We start from the raw sequence: 19,474 nt of genomic DNA, 5'->3' as shown, positions 1-19,474 counted from the left end.
TGCTAGAATGACCAGGACAGTTAGAGCAGAATCCAGAAAGCTGTATGAAGAGGTGACTTTTCCCCCAGCATTTCAAAGCAGAAGGGCAATCGGATTTGGTGAAAGGGCTCACCAAAAGTTTACTCTAGCCCATGGACAATAGTTTGACAATGGCGGTTGGCTAGCTGAATGCAAGAGGTGGGAAGTGAGTGTGCCTGCTCAGAATATGCAAGGCATTCGAAAAAGGGCAGGCAAAGTGTTGGGTGCTATTGATGGAGGCTCTAAAAGCAACTGGCTAGCTCTACAAGGTAATCGTAAAAACTTCAGAAGTGTATTTTATAGATGAGCAAGACCTGCATTTTAATGACCAAAATTAACTAGAAGCACATCACAAGGGCGGTATAGGATGGATAAAAAAAGTGGAAAACAAATAATTTTTCAAGCAATTCAGACACAATCAGCCACCAGGAGCCCAATAGCTGAGAGGCACCTTTTAAGCTTGGCTCTCTGGCCTGGTGCATTCAGTTCCCTTCTGAGGGATTTTGAGTTAATTAGGTAACATCAGCTCTCACCACAAAACTCAGCTTCATTGTGATCTTCACCCATTCTAGAAGGACTGAACCATGAATTTGATTCCACTTCCAGTCTCTCTCACCCAAAGGGACTCATGAATTCTCAGTCTGTCTACTGTAACTTCCAACCTCTTCTGGACTCCATCTCCTCCTCTCCATCTCCACTGCCTCCATCTCAGCTCTTGCTGTCCACCGCCCCCTCCCCCCAACCCTGCCGCCCTGCCCCGCCCCACCCCGCCCCACCCCGGACCACAACAACAGCCTTCCTTCTCTCTGATCCTTCAGAGCTCAGCCTTTCACTCCTCTGGCCCATTCTGCACCTGCAGCCATTCATTCATTCATGCAACAAAAACCTATTGATTGCAAATGGCCACTTTGTGCCAGATACTTTGTGCCTTCTTTGGTATCCATTTTTCCTCAATTTGCTTTCCACCTGTCCCTACCCCATTTGCCTTGGCTAAACAGAACCTCTTTTGGCTCCTCAAACAAAGCTTTGTTCTCTCCTGGCCATCATATAAGTAGGTCTTTTCTTGGAATACTCTTCCCCCTCTTCTTTGGTTGGCTCAACTCTACTCATCATCCAGGAAGCTTTCCTTGCCCCTCTGCCACCCCCCAAGTCCAGTCTGGCATCCTTTTCATGTGCTTCCCATAGTACGCTCTAGTTCCTGTATCCACACTACATTGTAGCAAACTGTTTACTTGTCTCTATCCCCAAAATAGGCTATAAAAACCATGACCAAGGACAGAGTCAGCCTTTTTCGGTTACTGTATCCCTAGCATCTAGCACAGTACCTGGCACATAGTAGCTGTTCAATATGTACTTTTTGTATGAATGAATGAATGCAAGGAACTAAAGATGATAGAACACTGGCTGCTTTATTTTCTCTTCTCACCAAGGCCATTCCAACTCTTCAGATATCTGAATTCTCTGAACCATTTAGGTGCGATCAGCCCAGTGGTCCCTGGCTTTACTCCACTCACCTATCCAACTTACCATCCTCTGTCATTCTCAGTCGCATTTGATAGTAACGGGAGAGGTAGGGCAGAGGTGAGCAGGTCCGAGGGGAAGACCAGGAAGCAGGAGGTAGGGAGAGAGTGAGTCTACAGCGTGGTACTATTCAGATTTTTTGTCATTTAACTTGCTCTCTGGGCAATCTGAACTTGGGAGGCTCTCTTGCCTTGTCCACGTTCTAACAAAAAGCAGCAAAGCGCCCACTTGCCTTTGTAGGGTGCTGTGGTCAGGATGCTGCAGGTGCAGGTCTCGTTGGGCCGGCTCTCACCCTTGCAGAGCTCCCGGCCGGTGTCCGCGTTCCTCACCACACAGCCCGAGCGTCTGGCAGGGACGCTTCCCACCAAAGCCACCGTAGCCTGTGTGGGAGAGAGGATGACTCAGGAACCACGTCATCATTTTTGCCTCATTGCCATCCATTCTAGAGCCTTAAGTGAACTCCCCCTTTGACCAGCCACAGAAGAACTTCCCAGGTTGCCGACGTAAAGAAGGATGTTTTCGTGGCTGTTTGGTTTGCTCTTTTGTGGATCGCATACTCAGCTCTTGGACTGTTTTTCTTCTTTTGTGTATTTTTCTGATCAATTTTTAAGAGATCTCTATATAGTATAGATATTAATCCTTATGTGTCATATTACTGACAGATATTTTCTCCTAATCTACTGTTTTTCTTATAACTTGTGCATGCTATCTTTTACCTTACACAACATGTTCTTGTATAATCAAATACAAGTTCCATGTCTTGGTTATAAAGTTCTTCCCACACCGTTGCTTACAGGCAAATATAAAGCTGTCTCACCACCTTTATTATTTTTTAAAACTTATATCTTTGATACATCTGGAATTTACTTTTATATATTGCATGAGATAAGGGTCCAACTTGATTTTCATTTAGATGTTTAATCAGCTATGTCACAACCATTTACAAAATAAAACAAAGAAACTCTTTTTGCCCCCTGAACTGAACTAACCATTTTCATCATATATTAAGTTAGCATAGATCTAGAATTCATTTCTGAACTCTGCTCTGGTCCAATTATCAATTAATCTACTTCTATTCCAATGTCATCAAGTTTTACTACTGTGACTTTAAATATATTTGCTATCTGATATTTACTATCCTTTTTTTCGTAATTTTCTTAGCATTTCCTAGACATTATTCTTCCATCTAATGTTGAAGATCATTTGTCCAAAGGGAGTAAGGAGACTGAGTCTACCTGGAACTGTACTACAAACATACACATTAATTTTTAGGAGAATTTATATCTTATGATATTAAGTATTCCCATCTATTTTTTTCATTTGTTTCCCTTTGCTCCAGGGTTCATTTGGGGGGGGGGGGTGCACCTTGATTTTCCAGGTGTCAGCTCTGTATTTCTTATTGCTAATTTCTAATATTAGTTTGTAGTTAAAGAAAGTGGACTGTGAAATTTGTATTTAAAATTATTTAAGACTTTGTCTGTGGTCAAACAGATGATCAGATTTGGAGGTGGTGGCTGTGTGTGTGTGCACAAGGGGACACACACATAAAACCCTGACATCTCCTCTACAGCAGTGTTCCCTCCAGTGAACTAACTAGAAGAACAAGGCATACGTCTCCTATTGAAAAGGAAAATTAAAGGAATTGACATACCAATGGTGGGCCCCTTTGTATCAGATGCATGGTGGGAATCCAGTGGAAAGGCAGGCTAAGCATTAGGAAGCTGGAGTAGAAAAAGCAGGAGCCCTATAACTGAGATGGAGAGCCTAGTCCCAGACAGCCTGGGAGGTGTCCGTCTTCTGTCCTGCTTCTGACCTCTGCCCAGGCTTTCTGCGGAGCCACCTAAGATTCTACTGTCTTTTGTCCTCTAATAAGCTTGCTCAGTCTATTTTAGCCTAGGGGTCAGCCCCATCTTTCCATTTTCATAGAATTCTGTTTCCAGGATATGTAGTCACGCTGGAAGAAGGCAAGTTCTTACAGTCCAGCCTGGCAGAACCGAAGTCCAATCATCTCTAGGGACTTGAGGCTAATGATATCCCCACACCATTCCCACCAGCTCTTCTTCAACAAATGGCCAAACTCTCATCCACCTGCCTGCTTCAATCCTGCATTCATATCTGCACCATGCATCTTATCACATGGTCATATCACATATTATTCTGTATACATATACGTCTTAAATGTATTTTGCTGTTTAGGTGTAACAAAAGTATCAGAAAGTTTGTTTAAATCTTATCTTTAGCTGCTGTTTTAAGTTTTTCACATTTCCTGCCAGTCCTCACATATGTAATTTTAACATAACTGTAAATATCACACTCATTTATTCCACAAACATTTAATTAAGCTCTTAACATGTACCAACAGCTGCACGGAGTACTGAATACTTTAGTGAATCAAACAGCTACCATTCTTGCCCTCACAGAGCTTGTAATCTAACAGAGGCTTGGAAAGGTCCACTAGACTAAAACTAGTCTCGTTTTAGGGCCACATGGTATTAAAAGGTCATTAAATGAAAGAAGCCGGGCTGTGGTTCAGTGGAAATGAGAAAAAATGAACAGATCAAGATGCCCTTTAGAGACAGCATCGGGCAGGACTGGAAATGGGGTTGTGGATATGAAGGGTTCGAGTGAGCAAATGAATGGACAGAGATGGGACACAGGGAGGGGGCAACTTGGGGATAAAAATTCAAGATTTCAATTTTGGATGTGTTCAGTTCAAGAGACTTGCTTGATAATCAAGAGGATATAGACCTGGAGCTTGGAGGTAGAAATAAAGGGGACATGAACATGTAGCTGTGGGAATAGATGAGATCGCCTGTGGGTAAAGTAGAGAGCCAGAAGAGAGGAAGAGCCAAAAATGGGCCTGAAATAACTCTCATATTTCAAGTTAGGGAGCGAAGCAGCCAGAGAGGCAGGCCAAAGGGGAGAGAGCATGGAGAGCACGTGCAATGGAAGAGAGGGTTTCTAGAAGCCAGACAGTCCACCAGGTAAGATGAGGACCACTGGCACCTGCTAGAACAGCTCCATAGAGTCACCATGACCTCAGCAAGCACAGTTTCTGGGGACCAGTAGGGCAACAGCCAGTCTGTGGTGAGCTCACAGTAGGAGACAGCATGGCTTTTTCAGGGGCAGTGGATGGAGGGGTTAGTCAGGAAGTAGAAGGTATTTTTGCATAATTTTGGGTTCCAGGTGAGTATGGTTAAAAAGTTGAAGCAATGATTTAATAAACCCATCGGGGGAAACCTTAGCAGGTTGGTAATTCTTTCTTGACCTATGCTGGATTAAGAGAAAAGGAAGACACAATGGATCAGATAGAGAGTTTGAGTGTTAATTAGCAGAAAATGTCCACAGGCATCAATGAACATTATACCAGGCCAACCATCACGCCATATTTTAATTAACCATTTCCCTTAGTGCCAAACAGTTCCATTATTTCCAGGTTTCTAATTCTATGAATGCCACTGCAATAGCATCTGTGTGCTTCTGGGTTTTCTGTTTTCAAGTTACTTCAGAATTCTAAGCCTGGAATTGCTGCTTCAAAGAATGAATATATTTATGACTTATGAAACATATTGTCAAATTGCTTTTCAAAAAGATTGTGCTAATTGGCACTGCCAACACTAGGTGTTAGCATATCTATTATCACTTTAATTTGTGTTTACTTGATAACTGGTGAAGTTGAACATATTGCCAGATCTATGTCTAACCCTCTAAATCCCTTCTTATGAGAATATGCGCTTTGCCTACTTACTTTTTGGTGTTGTGATGTTTTTCTTTTTAATTTCTCTTCACTTTAATACCTTGTAATTAATATTTTGCCTATTGCAAATGTTTTCCTAAAGTGTGTGCTTTAGTTATTTCTTATTTTTTGTTGCATAGATTTTTAAAAGTCAAGTATGTGGATTTCTTTTTGGTACTGCCTACTTCAAAGCTAAGAAAATTATACTTCTGAATTATCTGATGCTCAATTATATTTTATGTTAGTTATTCTATGTCAGCTTTACATATGGATTTCTTAATTTGCCCAAATTTTATTTTTATATTTAATGTAAAACGTGAATTGAATTACAGTTCCATATTGTAAGCCAGCTATGTTAGCACCTTTATGAAGTAATTTATTTTGTTTTCTCTTATTTTATGGCATTTGATCTTTAAAAATTTTAAATCTATTTCTCAGCTTTTTACTCTACTTTATGTAATAGAGTCAAAAGTATATTCCAATTTTTAAAACAGAATCATGGGCTGAATAATTGTCACTATATATGTTTATAGTCATATGGAAATGGTCTTGCTTAAATAATTTTCTTTTTTTTTAAAAGATTTATTTATTTATTTATTTATTTTTAGAGAGGGAAGGGAGGGGGAGAGAGAGAGAGAGAGAGAGAAACATCAATGTGCGGTTGCTGGGGGTTCTGACCTGCAACCCAGGGATGTACCCTGGCTGGGAATCGAACTTGGGACACTTTGGTTCCCAGCCCGCGCTCAATCCACTGAGCTATGCCAGCCAGGGCTTATAATTTTCTTTTTTGAAAAATATTTTGGATATTCTTGACCTGTTCATATTATTCCAGATGAATTTATATTAATTTTAAGACAAGTCTATTCAAATTTCACTGGGATTCCATGAATCTAGAAAACAGATTGAGGAAGATGTGACATTTTTATGATATCTTCCCGTCAAGAAACACTATGTGTCTGGACATAGGATGTTTTCTAGATCTTCCAAGAAAACACCTTGTGTGTTTTTTCTTTTATTTCTACTTATGCTTGTGCTTCTAATTGATATGGTTTCCCCATCATGAATTATAAATAGCCTCAATAGACCACTGCCCCAATTTTAAATATAGAGTATATAACTTGGCCTTTAAGATTATAACAGTGTTTCTATTGTTCTGATAAATGGAATCTTTTATTAATGGACATTAACAGTTTGTTTTACTTCACAAGTAAGTACAATTATTGATACTTTTTTAATTTTTAAAAAATTTATTTATTTTTAGAGGGGGGAAGGGTGGGAGAAAGAGAGGGAGAGACACATCAATGTGTGGTTGTTTCTCATATGCCCCCAGCTGGGGACCTGGACTGCAACTCAGGCATGTGCCCTGATTGGAAATTGAACCGGTGACCCTTTGGTTCTCAGGCTGGCACTCAATCCACTGAGCCATACTAGCTAGGGTGGTTATTTATATTTAAATGCTTGCTGGACACTTAGCACTTCATTTTATTCTTATTAATTTAAATAGTTATAAAAGCTAATGTGTTTAGATTTTGGCAATATATAACCACTTAAGAGTGGCAAGTAGTGATATTTTTGTCTATGCCAGTCCAATAATTATTTCCATTACTTCTTTCTTCTATTAATGGATTGGACAGAACTTGAAAAACAGTGTCAAGTGTATCAGTGATGGTGGAATTCTTTGTTTTCATTCTGATTTGTAAGAGAAGGTTTCTAGTGACTCTCCTCCATTAGAAACCATGCTGTCTGTGGGAAATACTTCAGTTCGACATCTTTTCTCTGTTCTTATCAGTATAAGCCACTTTTACTGAATAAAAAATTGTAGGTACACACAAACATAATTTTACATAACACAAAAACAGGACGTGCCATACATCCTTTTTTATTTGTGTGTGCAAGGATTTCGGGGTTTTTTCTTTTCTTTTTTTAACTTATGTATGTCTTCCCTCTCTACGACCTCAGTCATTTCATCAGGGGATCCCATGTTTGCAACCCAGCAATGAATTCTTCCATATTTTTCTCAAATAACCATATAGAGGCACATACACATTAACTTACACTGGGGACTTTTGGTCAATACAAGATCATGCTACACATACTTTTCAGCAGCTTGCTGTTTTTACTCAGTACCACCTCCTGGAAATCTCTCCAAGATAATTGGAATGGCTCTAGGTATTTCTTTTTAATGTTGATTTCTTAACGAAGATGACAATATACTATCTTCTAAGTGTTTTGTGTAAAGAAATGAAGCTTCTTGGGAACAGCGTCTTTGCGTTACATAGGGTTTTTCTGTACCCACAAAGTTATTAGAATGTTATGAGGCATAAGATGGGCAGTTTGCAAACACTCTGTGAAGAGAGCTAGTACGTAGAATTGAGGGAAACCACAGACTGCCATCTCCATAGGTCAGGATCAGGTAGGACTTAAATAAACAAAGACCCGAGACTTTCAGGTAAGTCATAAATGACTACGGGACAGAAATACTTTTGAAATAGTATGACCAAGAGATGGAGTCAAACGTCTTATCAACCCTGTTAAAACAATCAGTCCAAAGTGGATTTCAGAGACAAGCTTTACTCAAATTACTAAATTCTCATCTCCTTTACCAGGAGAGTGACGATCAGCCAGAGGGACGGAGGTAATGGTTGCATGGGAGCACTCTAGAGGGACTAGGGTAAAACACAGTGGGACTCGGGTGGACAGGAAAGTCCTGGTGGTTGTTTGTATGTTCCAGACCAAATATAAATGGTCACTGATTTATACTAGTGAACCATTTGCTTACCATCAGAGCTAGGTAAGCAAATTGTGTAAGCAGCACTTCTTATTTAATAAACAAGTTACTTTCCCTCCTTTTATTTAGCTGAATTCTTACCCTTAACATTTTTAAGATGATACAAGAAAAAATCTTGCATAATCTCAACCACTCATCAGAGTCTTAGGTGGAATCAAGGATCATGGTACTTTCTATCATTCTCTATCAGCACCCAAGACTTTTCAGACTAATAAGAGAAACAAAAATTAGGTCACATCTACGCTTAGATGCCTTAAGCACCTTTTTTACAGCATCTGTTCACTCAGGCCTGCTTGAATGAAGGCTTTGAAAGTTCTTTTTTTAACACACCCCCCAGGAAGACAACAAAAAGTGACAACCACCAAATAACCTTAAACCCTTCAGTTCTGATCAGTTATGACTTCAAAGCTTGATCCTTTTATTATTTATCACTCATTAAATGCTCTGGCTCTCCTTCATTAAATGTTAAATCATCTTAAGTGGTATGGTTCTTGCTATTTGAAATGGCAAAGTGTAAGAGAAAAAAGAAAGTGGCCCATTTCCTTGTTAATGTGACATTCAAATAAAACAGAGGGCGCTCAACAGGCAGGTCAGCTGGCTGTTGATGGGGATTCTGTACAATTATTCATAATACAGGAACCATAATTAGGGAGAAAACGTCTCCTTACAGCACTGCTTAGATAGCAAGGCAGGAATTCCATTTTCCTGTAGGACATGGTTGGTATGTGAATCAGAAAATGCTTGAATATACTCATTTCTTCCTTTCTCCACTCCAATGACAGGGCTGATTGGCAGTTCTGCCTTGGCAAGAGCCCACTGGCTTTCTTTCCAAGGGACCCCACTTGCAATATCCACTGCCCATATTGGTTTCTTTCCCCACTACCAATATTGCTTGAAGCCATGTTCATAAAATAGCTGTCAGGAGAAGCCTGCACACATAAGGAAAAGGAACCATAAAACAAAACAAAATTCTACACTAAGCCACATTTAAGGCACCTTATTGACCCTGAGTCTGAATGTCTTTTTTCTCTATTTCTTTAATCAATATGTTTTTCTACTACATTAAAAGTTCATCTCTTCTTTAAATTCAACTATTGAGGGTCATCTGCAGCTCCCCAAGGTAACGGGCAGGTCCATAATGTGTCTTGGTCTCTGCCCCATCCCTAGCAGCTCACAGAGTACGGGGCACTCTACATGAATCAACTAAATGAATGACTCTCCTAACTGAGAATATTTGATTGCTAATAGACATTTTACACACAGAAAGAAGTTAACATCAATGGTGCAAAGTGAGACAATACAATAGAGACTAATTAAAATCTTTCTTCTTACCTTGTCTTTACCTCTTCGAGATATGTGAATTTGAGGGCACCTTTTAGGTCCTGATGAAATATCCAGCCAGTTTTCTGAGCTCTCTGAATGTACACAATCATCTTTAAAAGTACACCTATTTAAAAAGGGGGAGGAGGCAACAAAACAGCAACCCCACACATGCATTAGTTAAAACTTTCACATACTGGCTTTGTACAAAATACCAGGCTTTTATTGACTTTGAGCGAGAATAGGAAGGAGATGCAAAAACCACGAAAAGCAACAGGAAAACAGCAGAGCATTTTTTTCCATCATGTCTCGGAGCAGAGAGCCATCTCTCAAGATGACATCTCCAAACACTGAAAGCACATCCTCCCATGGATTCTGAAATTAAAGAGCTCCCTTCCAGAAAAAATCTAGCAAAGAAAAGCCTAAGAAAGGGTTTATATATTGTATACATCTTCAGTTTGCAATTCACTCCAGAACACAAATCTATTGTTGTAATATTTTTTGTAGTTAAAAACAAAAACTTATTTTGTGCTTTGTAGTATGATAATTGTAAAAAATGTATTAAGGTCAGAGTCTTCCCAAGAACTTGATAAGATATCCCGTAACTATGTGCTACATTTATTTATACAGACACACCAAATTATATCAAAAGATATGGGGGAAACACTTTCCAGGGCCATTTTCCCAAGTCGGCCAGCGCAGAGGATGCCCCAAATAAATCAAGCTGTGGCCAGGGCCAACTACTACGATAAACATCATCAGAAGCGGAGTGGCGAGATCACTTGGTTTGCTTGATGTCTTGGTCACTCCAGGTCATGCTAACTTGGGAACTCTTGCCTCCCCAGGAGGGCTGCCAACCCAGCAAAGAGAATGAACATCAAGTGCCACATTATTTTCAAATGTGTTGGACTCTGCAGACATTTCATCGAATAATGTCAAGAAAAACAAAACAAAACGTCTCTGTTATTTAGGCCTCCTTGAGGCCTATGGTTAAAATGAAGAGGTGGGAAAGAACCACTGCATTGAGTTTTCAAAGAAACTGAAAATTCATGAATCATAAGCTTGAAACACAACCAAATCATGACTCCATTCAGCTGTGGGGAGTCCCTGAGAGGATCCAAGCAAAGTGAGACGTGGGCCCAAACAGTGCATTTGACATGCACTGACATTTTACAAGTGTTTCTTTCTTCTTCCTCCTCTTTTCTCTCTCTCTCTTTTTATAAATTCTTAAGAATCTAGGCTGCATGGCTCGTCTTTGAGCTCTGTGCTAATTTGAATATGACACAAATAGAACAGGAAGCCAGTAACTTTCATTAAACATCATCCACGAGCACAATATTCTCAGCATGTGATCTACTCTGACATTCAGGGGAGCCCTGCTCGCAGAGAGCACGCCTGCGTCTGGACTCACCTACCTCCCTCCGTGTCACTTCCTTCTCCAACACCATGACCACGGGGGTTTTCAGCAGCACTTCTCCAAAGCTGTAAGTTTATCTGACCCTTGATGGCTAGCTCATCTGTCATGGACATTAAGTTCAAATTAAACCACCTCTCAATGTCAGGGGGCGTCTGCGAGGGAGAGGACAAGTACCACTGTACTGGAAAACAGAATGATGAGGCTGACTTCTTATTTTGTAATTGAAAGAAATTACGACTGTCAAAAACTACCTGCCAGTCATGTGCACTCTGGTTTGTATGAGGCACTTCCTCTGCCTATAAGGAAAAAAAAAAAAACCAAAAAAAAACCAAAAACACTACCTCTATAGAACTTGGAGTACAAATATTTTTGTAGGCTCTTAAAGTTGCCTGGGAGTCAAGGCCTAAGACTGCCAAAAAAACAAGTGTAGAATATTTCATACAAATAGTGCTACGATTTGCCAATTTGTAGGCAGAAAACAGTAGTGCCACTGAGTTATCACTCCCTTTTCTGAACTCCTATAGCATTTCTTGTCGGATCCACACATTTTGGTATTTAATCATATGCTGCCTTGAATTACAACTTAACTGTTTCATATGTCTATGTCGTTTCTCCCCAAGTAAGCGCTAAGCTCCTCAAAGGAAGAGAGAATGTCTTTAATATTTCTTCAGCAAATCCTTCAGTGTCTGGAAGCATGATATGCAAATACTAGGGTTTCAATAAATACATTTGAGTGAATGGATGAAAAATGAAACCTCTATAGGTTCTTTCTGTCGGTGATTTTTGTTTCTAGAGTTCCCCTCTGATTTATGGCTGACTCCTACCTACAGTGAAGAGACTATTTTTAATGTGCATTAGAATTCCACATCTGAGGCCACAGAGGGAACAAGTCAGGAGTGGAATTTTTTAGTTTCTCTTTTGTAAACATATGTGTATATATATATATATATATATATACACACACACACACACACACACACACACACATGTATAAGCATACACACATATATATACACATATACGAGTATATAAAATAAATTTTTCATTTCCTACTTTGAATAAGGTAAAAATAAAATCTAACCATGTTAAGGAACTAAGCATGAATTTCTTATTTATAAAGCACCTTTGAAAATTTGAAATTTCTAAACTCCCATCCCTTGTTTCTCACCAGTTAAAAAATAAAATTGAAAAAATAAAAACACAGACCATGACACCAAGAATGTATAACCAGATGGTCAACCAACAACAGTGTCTTATTACTTCTTCAACATCACAAATTATAAAATCTTCATGACAGCACATTACCCACACATTCAAATTTCTTAAGGAGGGGAGCAGATTGTTAAGGTCCCACATTTCGGTAAACAAAACCAGTTACTTTGAAATGATCCCTTTTGAAAGCTAACCCTTTGAGTCCTGTGTCTGAACACAAGCAATGACCAGCATGGGCAGCTTGGCCCAGTTGGTTGGGCCTTGTCATGCAGAGCAAAAGGTTGCTGGTTCAATTCCCAGTCAGGGCACATGCCTGAGTTGCAGGCCAGGTTCCCGGTTGGGCCGCATATGAGAGGGAATCGATTGATGTTTCTCTCTCACATCAATGTTTTTCTCCCGTTCTTTCTCCCTAACTTCCCCTATCTCTAAATAAGTAAATAAAATCTTTTTTTAAAAAAAGCAATGGCCCAGTGCATAAACATTTATGCCACCATGCAAATAAAATTAAAATTGCATTGTCAGACACAAGGCTTGGTGTCGGGGATTCTCAATGGGGCACCCCCAGGGAGATGGATTTCTTAACTGGCTTCATGTCATTTTCTTTGGGCCACGGACTGGAGGGAAACTGGATTCAGAATGGGATGGGCACGTCCTGGAGAACATGGCAGAGCCAGATTTGCTTTCTTTAACTCACTCTGCTGCCTTTGCTCCACCGGCTACTGAGAGTCTGTGCAAAGATCCTCAGATCCCCAATCAGTATTTTATTTTTCTAGTCCTTTATCCAGCTAGATCTCATGCTTACATGGTAAGGACAATGTGCAATGCTGGCCCATTTGCCAATTCAGAAACAAAACCATCTCAAATGCAAAGAAAAGACTGCATGAAGAAAAAACAAAACCTGTAAGTTAATAAAAAAATAAAAAACTTTCCTTTGGTGAAAAACATTGTATGTGGAAATAATTTAGTGAATGCAACTATTTAAGACTTGTTCTTATCAGTTTGCCATAAAATCTACTGTAGAGCTTTATTTATTCAAAATAATAAGAGTTTGAAATTGCCACTCAGGTACATAAGTACACAGACTACCACTTCCCCCACCCATAAAGTGTGTTTCAAACCTACCCTGCCCCAACTCATGAATACGGGAGATTCCAGACATTTGTTTCTAAGGTTGCTGTTTAGAATTCAGAAAGTATTTTCATACTGTGGGCTTGTTCTTGAGTTTATGGAAATTTGTCTAAACCCCAACATCCTCTGGTAACTACCCCACCATGCACCTGCTTGGGGGGAACACAGCCCCAGGCCAGGCGCTGGTCTGAGTGTGCGCACTTAGCACTTTTTCACTGGTCCACACAGAACCTCATTCTCTAGGGATGGAACTGAAGCTCAGACAATGGTGATAACATGCCAAGGTCACCCAGCCACAAGTGACCAAAGTCTGGCTTCAGAACCACATACTTGGCCACTCCATCGCATGGCCTCCCGTGAGCCCTCGCTGCCATTGAATAAGGTGCCCAAGGATAATAACAGTCAGCGTCCTCCTGGCCTCCTGGGGTCTCAACAGTGGTTGGTGGGAGGGCTGGGGCTTGGCCAAGATAAGGTAACAGAGATGAGGACCCAGGGCAGAGAAGGAAGAGGGTGAGGCAGAGTCTCAAGGATGAAAAGGGTAACAAGGGTTTGGGAGGTGTGGGGATTCTGAGAGGTGTCTAATTTTCATGGATCACTAGCCCTGAGTACAGAATATCCAGCTACAGGTTAAAATTCTGGGAGGTCCCCAACTTACCAATCTACTGTGTTTTAAAAAATTTGCTTGCAAACCATCTGTTTGTAACACAGAATACACTTTTCTCCCCATAAAAATAATGTTATAAACAGTGATTAGGTTTCCAGGTTAGTCTACAACACCTATTTATCCATAATGTTACTTCACAACTATGTATTCGCAATAAAAAGTAGCAGAAAACAATGAGATGGCAGCCATTTGCATCATATATAGCAGTTCTTCTTTGCTCATTCGTGTTTCAGCTCAGCTGGTAGTCTGGGAACAGTGCCCAGCTGGATCGACTTTTAAATTTATTATTATAGTATTGTATTTATACAGTATTTCTACTGTTTAATGGGCATGGCTTAAATTATTAATTGTTTTCATGCCAACATAAAGAAGAGAGAGACCCACCTCTGAAAAGGAGCTGAAGTTTCTAGGCAGGTGAAATGCCCATGGGCCAGGCTGGGGGACCTTGAGAATCTGACTTTATTAGGGTAGAATCTCTCAGCAAAAATGTACCACTTACTCAACTTTGAAAAAGAAACTCTGAACTCAGAAATGTAACTTCTCCTTCTGACTCCTCGAATTTCATCAGCATCCTCTAATACCATTGTTCACCAAGAGCAGGCAGTCCCTGAAGGAAACTGATAACTAAATATCAGGTAATTGGCTTAAAGGTGGGAGTTGGTGTGACTTGTTCCAGAGATTCTATACTGGTATAATATGAGAAAACTTTTAACAAGGATACAATCCAGCCTCTCTCTGAGGGAACAGGAGACGGTGTCCACGCTGGGGGAAGGTTTTGCTGCAAGAGCATCCCAAGGTCTTCTGCCAAGTGAGTTGAAACAGATTCTGTATTTTTAGGAAAGGCACGGAGCCAAGAGGAGGGGCCAGGCGCTCTCTGGAATCAGGGGACTTTAGTTAACATTGTCAGTCCCTGCGATGAAGAAAGTGAACTCGATTGGATAGAAGGGAATAGGAAGTCATGGAGATGAGCTAAGCCTGAAGTCAAGGCCTCCAGACTCAGGAAAGGGGAATGCCAAAACACAAGACCACAGCACTGCTGAGAAAGCTGAAAAATGGCATTTTCTTCACTGGAGCTAAAAGTCATGGTTAAACTATGCTAATAACAGAAGCAATTTAGATTTTTTTTTACAAGAGCAAAAATATTTAACATGCCAGGTAGCATTCTTTAATGTTATTTGGTTCACTTCTTCACAACAAACCTATGGGTAGGTATAATAATTGTCCTTGCTTTGCAGATGGGAGAAACTGAGGCACAGAAGGCTCTGCACTGCTTTCCCAAGATCCCAGAGGTAGTGAACAGAGGGGCTGAGACACAAAACCAGGCAGTGCAGCTTCCAAGCCCACAGTCTCACCAACTACCCTAAATAGCCTCTCTGAAGAGCTAAGACTTACTGAGCCCTTCTGATGAGCCAGACACTTGAAGGGCTTTCCAGGAATTAACTCATTGGTCCTCACCATCTTTTCCTCACAAAGGGCATTTCAGAGATGAGGAAACTGGGGTGCCCCACAGGTTAGACGGCACGGTGTGCATCTCAGTGGTCTGACACTGGTGCCCATTCTCTCACTCCTATGCCAAATTCCTCAAACTTTTACCAGGGTAGCAGCATCATACATGCCAAGATTGACAGTGACTAGGTCCACCCAGAGCCTGAGCCACACAGGAAAATATGAGTTTTATTTCATTTCTCAAAGTGTGTCTAATAGGTTGTTTTGGGGGCTAATGTTAAGGGTTCTATTGCTAAGAAGTTTGGGCAACACTGGTTAAGTTTCTCTGCTGCAGGCTCCAGGTTTCTCAGGGCCTGGAACATGCTAGGGTACTCTGTAACTTTCCAAGCTGGGAATGAGTGATGCACCATCGTCCAGCTTTCTGACTGAGGGCCACCTGGTCAAGCACATTGAGAAGCACTGCCTGATCTTGGTTAAGGAGCAGTAATCAAAACAACGGATCAAATTAGAAAACATTGGCCTTGTTTGCCTCTTTTTCTCAACTGTCACACTCAATAGATCATGATCTGTTCATGCTAAGCATTGCTCCATGCTATCTCCTGCACCCTGCCCTCACCTCCTCTCCCTGGGCTCCAGCAGCAACTTTTTAGTTGGTCTCCCTCCTTCCCTCCTCCAGGGGCTCCAGTCTAGGAGTGGCTTCCACACTGATATCTAGTTATGCTAGAGCACAAAGCTGATCCTATCACTTCCTACCTAAAAATCTTCAATGGTACCCTTTTGTCTACATCAAGCCCCTCTACCCATGTGCCTCATTTTCACGACCTGGAGCCTAGAACACACACTTCCATGCTCCTCTCTTTACCCCAACACTACGATCTAGTCCCTGCCTTCGTCTCCAAATGCATCCCCAGGTAACTGATAAGCCTGTCTCTCTATTTAGCCTGTAAGCTCCTAAACACATAGATCTCTAATATAGTATCTAGTACATCACGCCTACCAGAGAGCAGTTATTCGATAAACTCATGCAGCACAAGCATCTCCAGCTCTTGCTAGCATGTCTGCTCCTACTGCCCAGAATGCCCTGGCACCCGCAATACTTGGTGAGATTGTGTTCCTTGTTCCAACTAGTTCAATGTCACCTCCTTCACGTCTGCCCAGTCTCCAGGCAAAGCAGTCACTCCCTGCTCTGCATCCCCATGGCACCGTACACGTTCCTGGTACATAGAGCACATTGCATTAGCTGCTAGTTTGATTGCCTATCTCTCTGACTGGACTGTAAGTCCCCCCAAGGGAAAGGTCCATCCTACTCATCTTGGCACCCCCAAACCTGGTACCATATCTGGCATTCATTCCATAAATATTTACTGAGCACCCACTGGACACCAAACATTATAGTAGGCACTGGGGACACATCAATGAATAAGCTGCTTAAAGTCCCTCCCTCAATGAGCTTACATGCCAGTGAACTGCACAGACAGAAACCAAATCAGCAGACAATAATTAAAAATGATTTCAAATTGAGCCTTGGCTGGGTGGCTCAGTTGGTTGGAGCATCATCTCCTGCACCAAAAGGTTGTGGGTTTGAGCGCTGGTCAGGGCAAATACCTAGGCTGTGTGTTCATTCCCCAGCTGGGGTGCTTACAGGAGGCAACCGGACGATGTTTCTTTCTCTCTCCCTCCCCCTTCCTTTCTGTATAGAAATCAGTATGTCATGAAGTGGGGATTTTAAAAATCCCCATAATAATAATTTCAAATTGAGGTAAGTCTTCTGCAGAACTGAAAATATAGCAGAGAGGAACCACTTTAGACAGGCTAGTCAAGAAAGAGGGCATTTCAGCTCAGAGCTCAAGGATGACCATAATCTAGCCATAAAAAGAGCAGTGGGAATAGCATTCTAGCCAGAAGGAACAGCATGTGCCAACACCCTGAGTTAACTTAAAGCTTGGTCTCTGCAAGGAACTGATTAAAGACCAGATTGCTTAGAACTTAGGAAGAAAGCAGAGAGCTGTTCTGCCAATTATAAGCCAGTGACCTGGGGCAAATCACATGCCATCTCTGTGTCTCAGGCTTTTCATCTGCAGAAAGCCAGTAAATGTGAGTCTCTATCCCATGGAGTTGTTACAAAAACATATAACTATTTCACTGAAGTGTACAGTAAATATTAGTAGTAGTTGTTATACTAATTGCACAGGCAAGTAAAAAGAATTTAGGCAAAAATGTGGGTGACATAAGCCAAATAAACACAAATGGCAGTGAGGAGACAGGGACTCGGGCACCACAGTTAACCAGACAGCCCATTTGCACTACCCACAGGCACCGGGGCGACATTCAGCACGCCTTTTCCACGTAAGAAGGCAGATGCAGTTCAAGCCTTCTTGGAAGATCCTTAATCACAGCTGTCTTTCATCCCAAGACTAAAGGGTTCTTTGGGGGTCTCTCCACACCTTGAGCACCAGCTACGAGAGCACTTGCCATGGTGTAATGAAATTATTTGTTCAGTGTCTGCTTCCCGTACTAACCCGAGAGCTTCTCCAAGGCAGAGCCTCATTCATCTTGGTTTTCCCCAGGGCCTAGTACAGGGCCTGGCCCACCGCTAGCATTCAACAAACGTTAGCTGAATTGGATTCAGAATTAAATTTTAAAGTGACTAAATTCTTGTCTCTGTCTCCATGATACCAGCATAAGTTGTTCCATTGATTTGTTTGTTCACTGGGTTGGCCCGTTAACTGGCGTGGTGGAAAACCAGCCTTTGTCTGGAAACTTGGAGTTATTTAGCACACAGAAAACACACTTGCAGACTGAAACTCTCACACAAAAGGGATCTGTGGCCTTCACCCCATGTGGTGGCTCCTCTGTGGGTGATGAGTGTACTAAAAGTTGGAATTTTATTTCCAAATGCAAACCATGAACTGGAGAATTTAAGTGAGGCATTTAAACAAAGCAGGTGGCACGGAAATAAAGATGGGAAATGACGCCTTTTGAGTCAGGAAGATCTGGGTTCAGAGCTGCTTTCCCACACATTCTTCATGTAACAGGGGCACAGCCCCTAGCCTCTCTGGGCCTCGGCTTCCCCACCCGTAAACATGCGGCAATAACAATCCCATCCTCCCGAAAGCAATGTTACATACCACGTGTGGCACATCAGAAATGGCCCACTCTCACTACAGCAGAACACCAGCGTTCAAACGGAGTAAAACATTACAAAAGAAAGAACGTGGGGAGTTGCTGGGAATAGGACAAATGCCCGGTCACAAAGACAAGTGCAAACATTTGAGGAATTTAAAGCCAATCAATACATACTTATGAAAGTGCCTGCTGCCTGAGATAAGGTCATTCCGAAAAAAATCTATTCCATTAAAACATATATTTACTAAAAGGGGTGTTCCTAATGGTACTTGTTCCCAGTCAGAGGGCATCAATTAGAGAAACGGCACAGACAAGCAGTTTGGATGCTGAGGTCTGGGGACCACAGGTGCCTGCTCTCCCGAACAAAACTGGCTTCTGCAGAAGGTGAGCCTCCTGCCTGTGCTGGGCATCGTCAACTGTCAGCACACAAAGGGTGCACCTGTGGCCCTTAATGGTTTTTTTCCCTCTTCACCTTTTGCTTTGAAATAACTAGGATTTATTCATAGCTCCTCTAAGAGCTGATATAGTGAAGAACCCAGGGGATTCCGGTTCACCCAAGACCCCTCTCCAGGGTTCAAAGGCTCTAAAACCCTTCCGGCATTCTCATTCTCAGGAACCCATATGCAGGTTACTTCTCTGCCATGGTAATTCAGTGATGCCCTGAGGCCCGAATAACTATTCCCCTTTGCTCCCCATGGCTTCCACCCCACAGGCAGTTGTCCTACTTGCTTCTACACAATTAGTCGGCACAATGGGGCCCTCACACGAGAAGGAGGGGCTGCCTCCAAATCCCATTATTATCATTATTGCTGTCATTAGAGCCTCACTGGACCACAAAGGAGTGTCACTTCCTAGACTTCAGATGCAATTGGAAGGAAAGGAGGAGTGAATGCAGAATCAGAACGGTCTTCTGTCTCAGACTGCCTTCCTGGCCACTCAGCTAGAGACATCCCCAAAGCTGAATGTGCTCCTTCGGGTCTTGGGTCAGGTGTCCCCTTCTCATTGAGGCCTTCCAGGGTTTTGCTGGTTGAAAGTTGCAACCTCCCCTGCCTCCAGCCAGCACTCCCTACCCCATCCTCTGCTTTACTTTTCTTCATG

General features: G+C 41.7%; 1 protein-coding gene across 1 annotated transcript in view; it reads right to left on the bottom strand.

Moving 5' to 3' along the window:
• Window positions 1-19,474, bottom strand: part of PLXNC1 (plexin C1) — a 154,366-nt gene that overhangs the window by 79,189 nt on the left and 55,703 nt on the right. The window contains exons 5-6 of the mRNA XM_045830553.1: window positions 9,396-9,510; window positions 1,772-1,919 (exon numbers count right to left, since the gene is read on the bottom strand). Coding sequence (XP_045686509.1) covers window positions 1,772-1,919; window positions 9,396-9,510 — 263 coding nt within the window. The remainder of the gene's footprint in view (window positions 1-1,771; window positions 1,920-9,395; window positions 9,511-19,474) is intronic.

Source organism: Phyllostomus hastatus, unplaced genomic scaffold (genome assembly GCF_019186645.2).
Source record: "Phyllostomus hastatus isolate PE091 unplaced genomic scaffold, TTU_PhHast_1.1 phas_contig_152, whole genome shotgun sequence".
Lineage (NCBI taxonomy): Eukaryota > Metazoa > Chordata > Mammalia > Chiroptera > Phyllostomidae > Phyllostomus > Phyllostomus hastatus.
The sequence above is the reverse complement of the archived record's forward strand: the minus strand, read 5'-3'. Positions and strand labels throughout refer to the sequence as shown.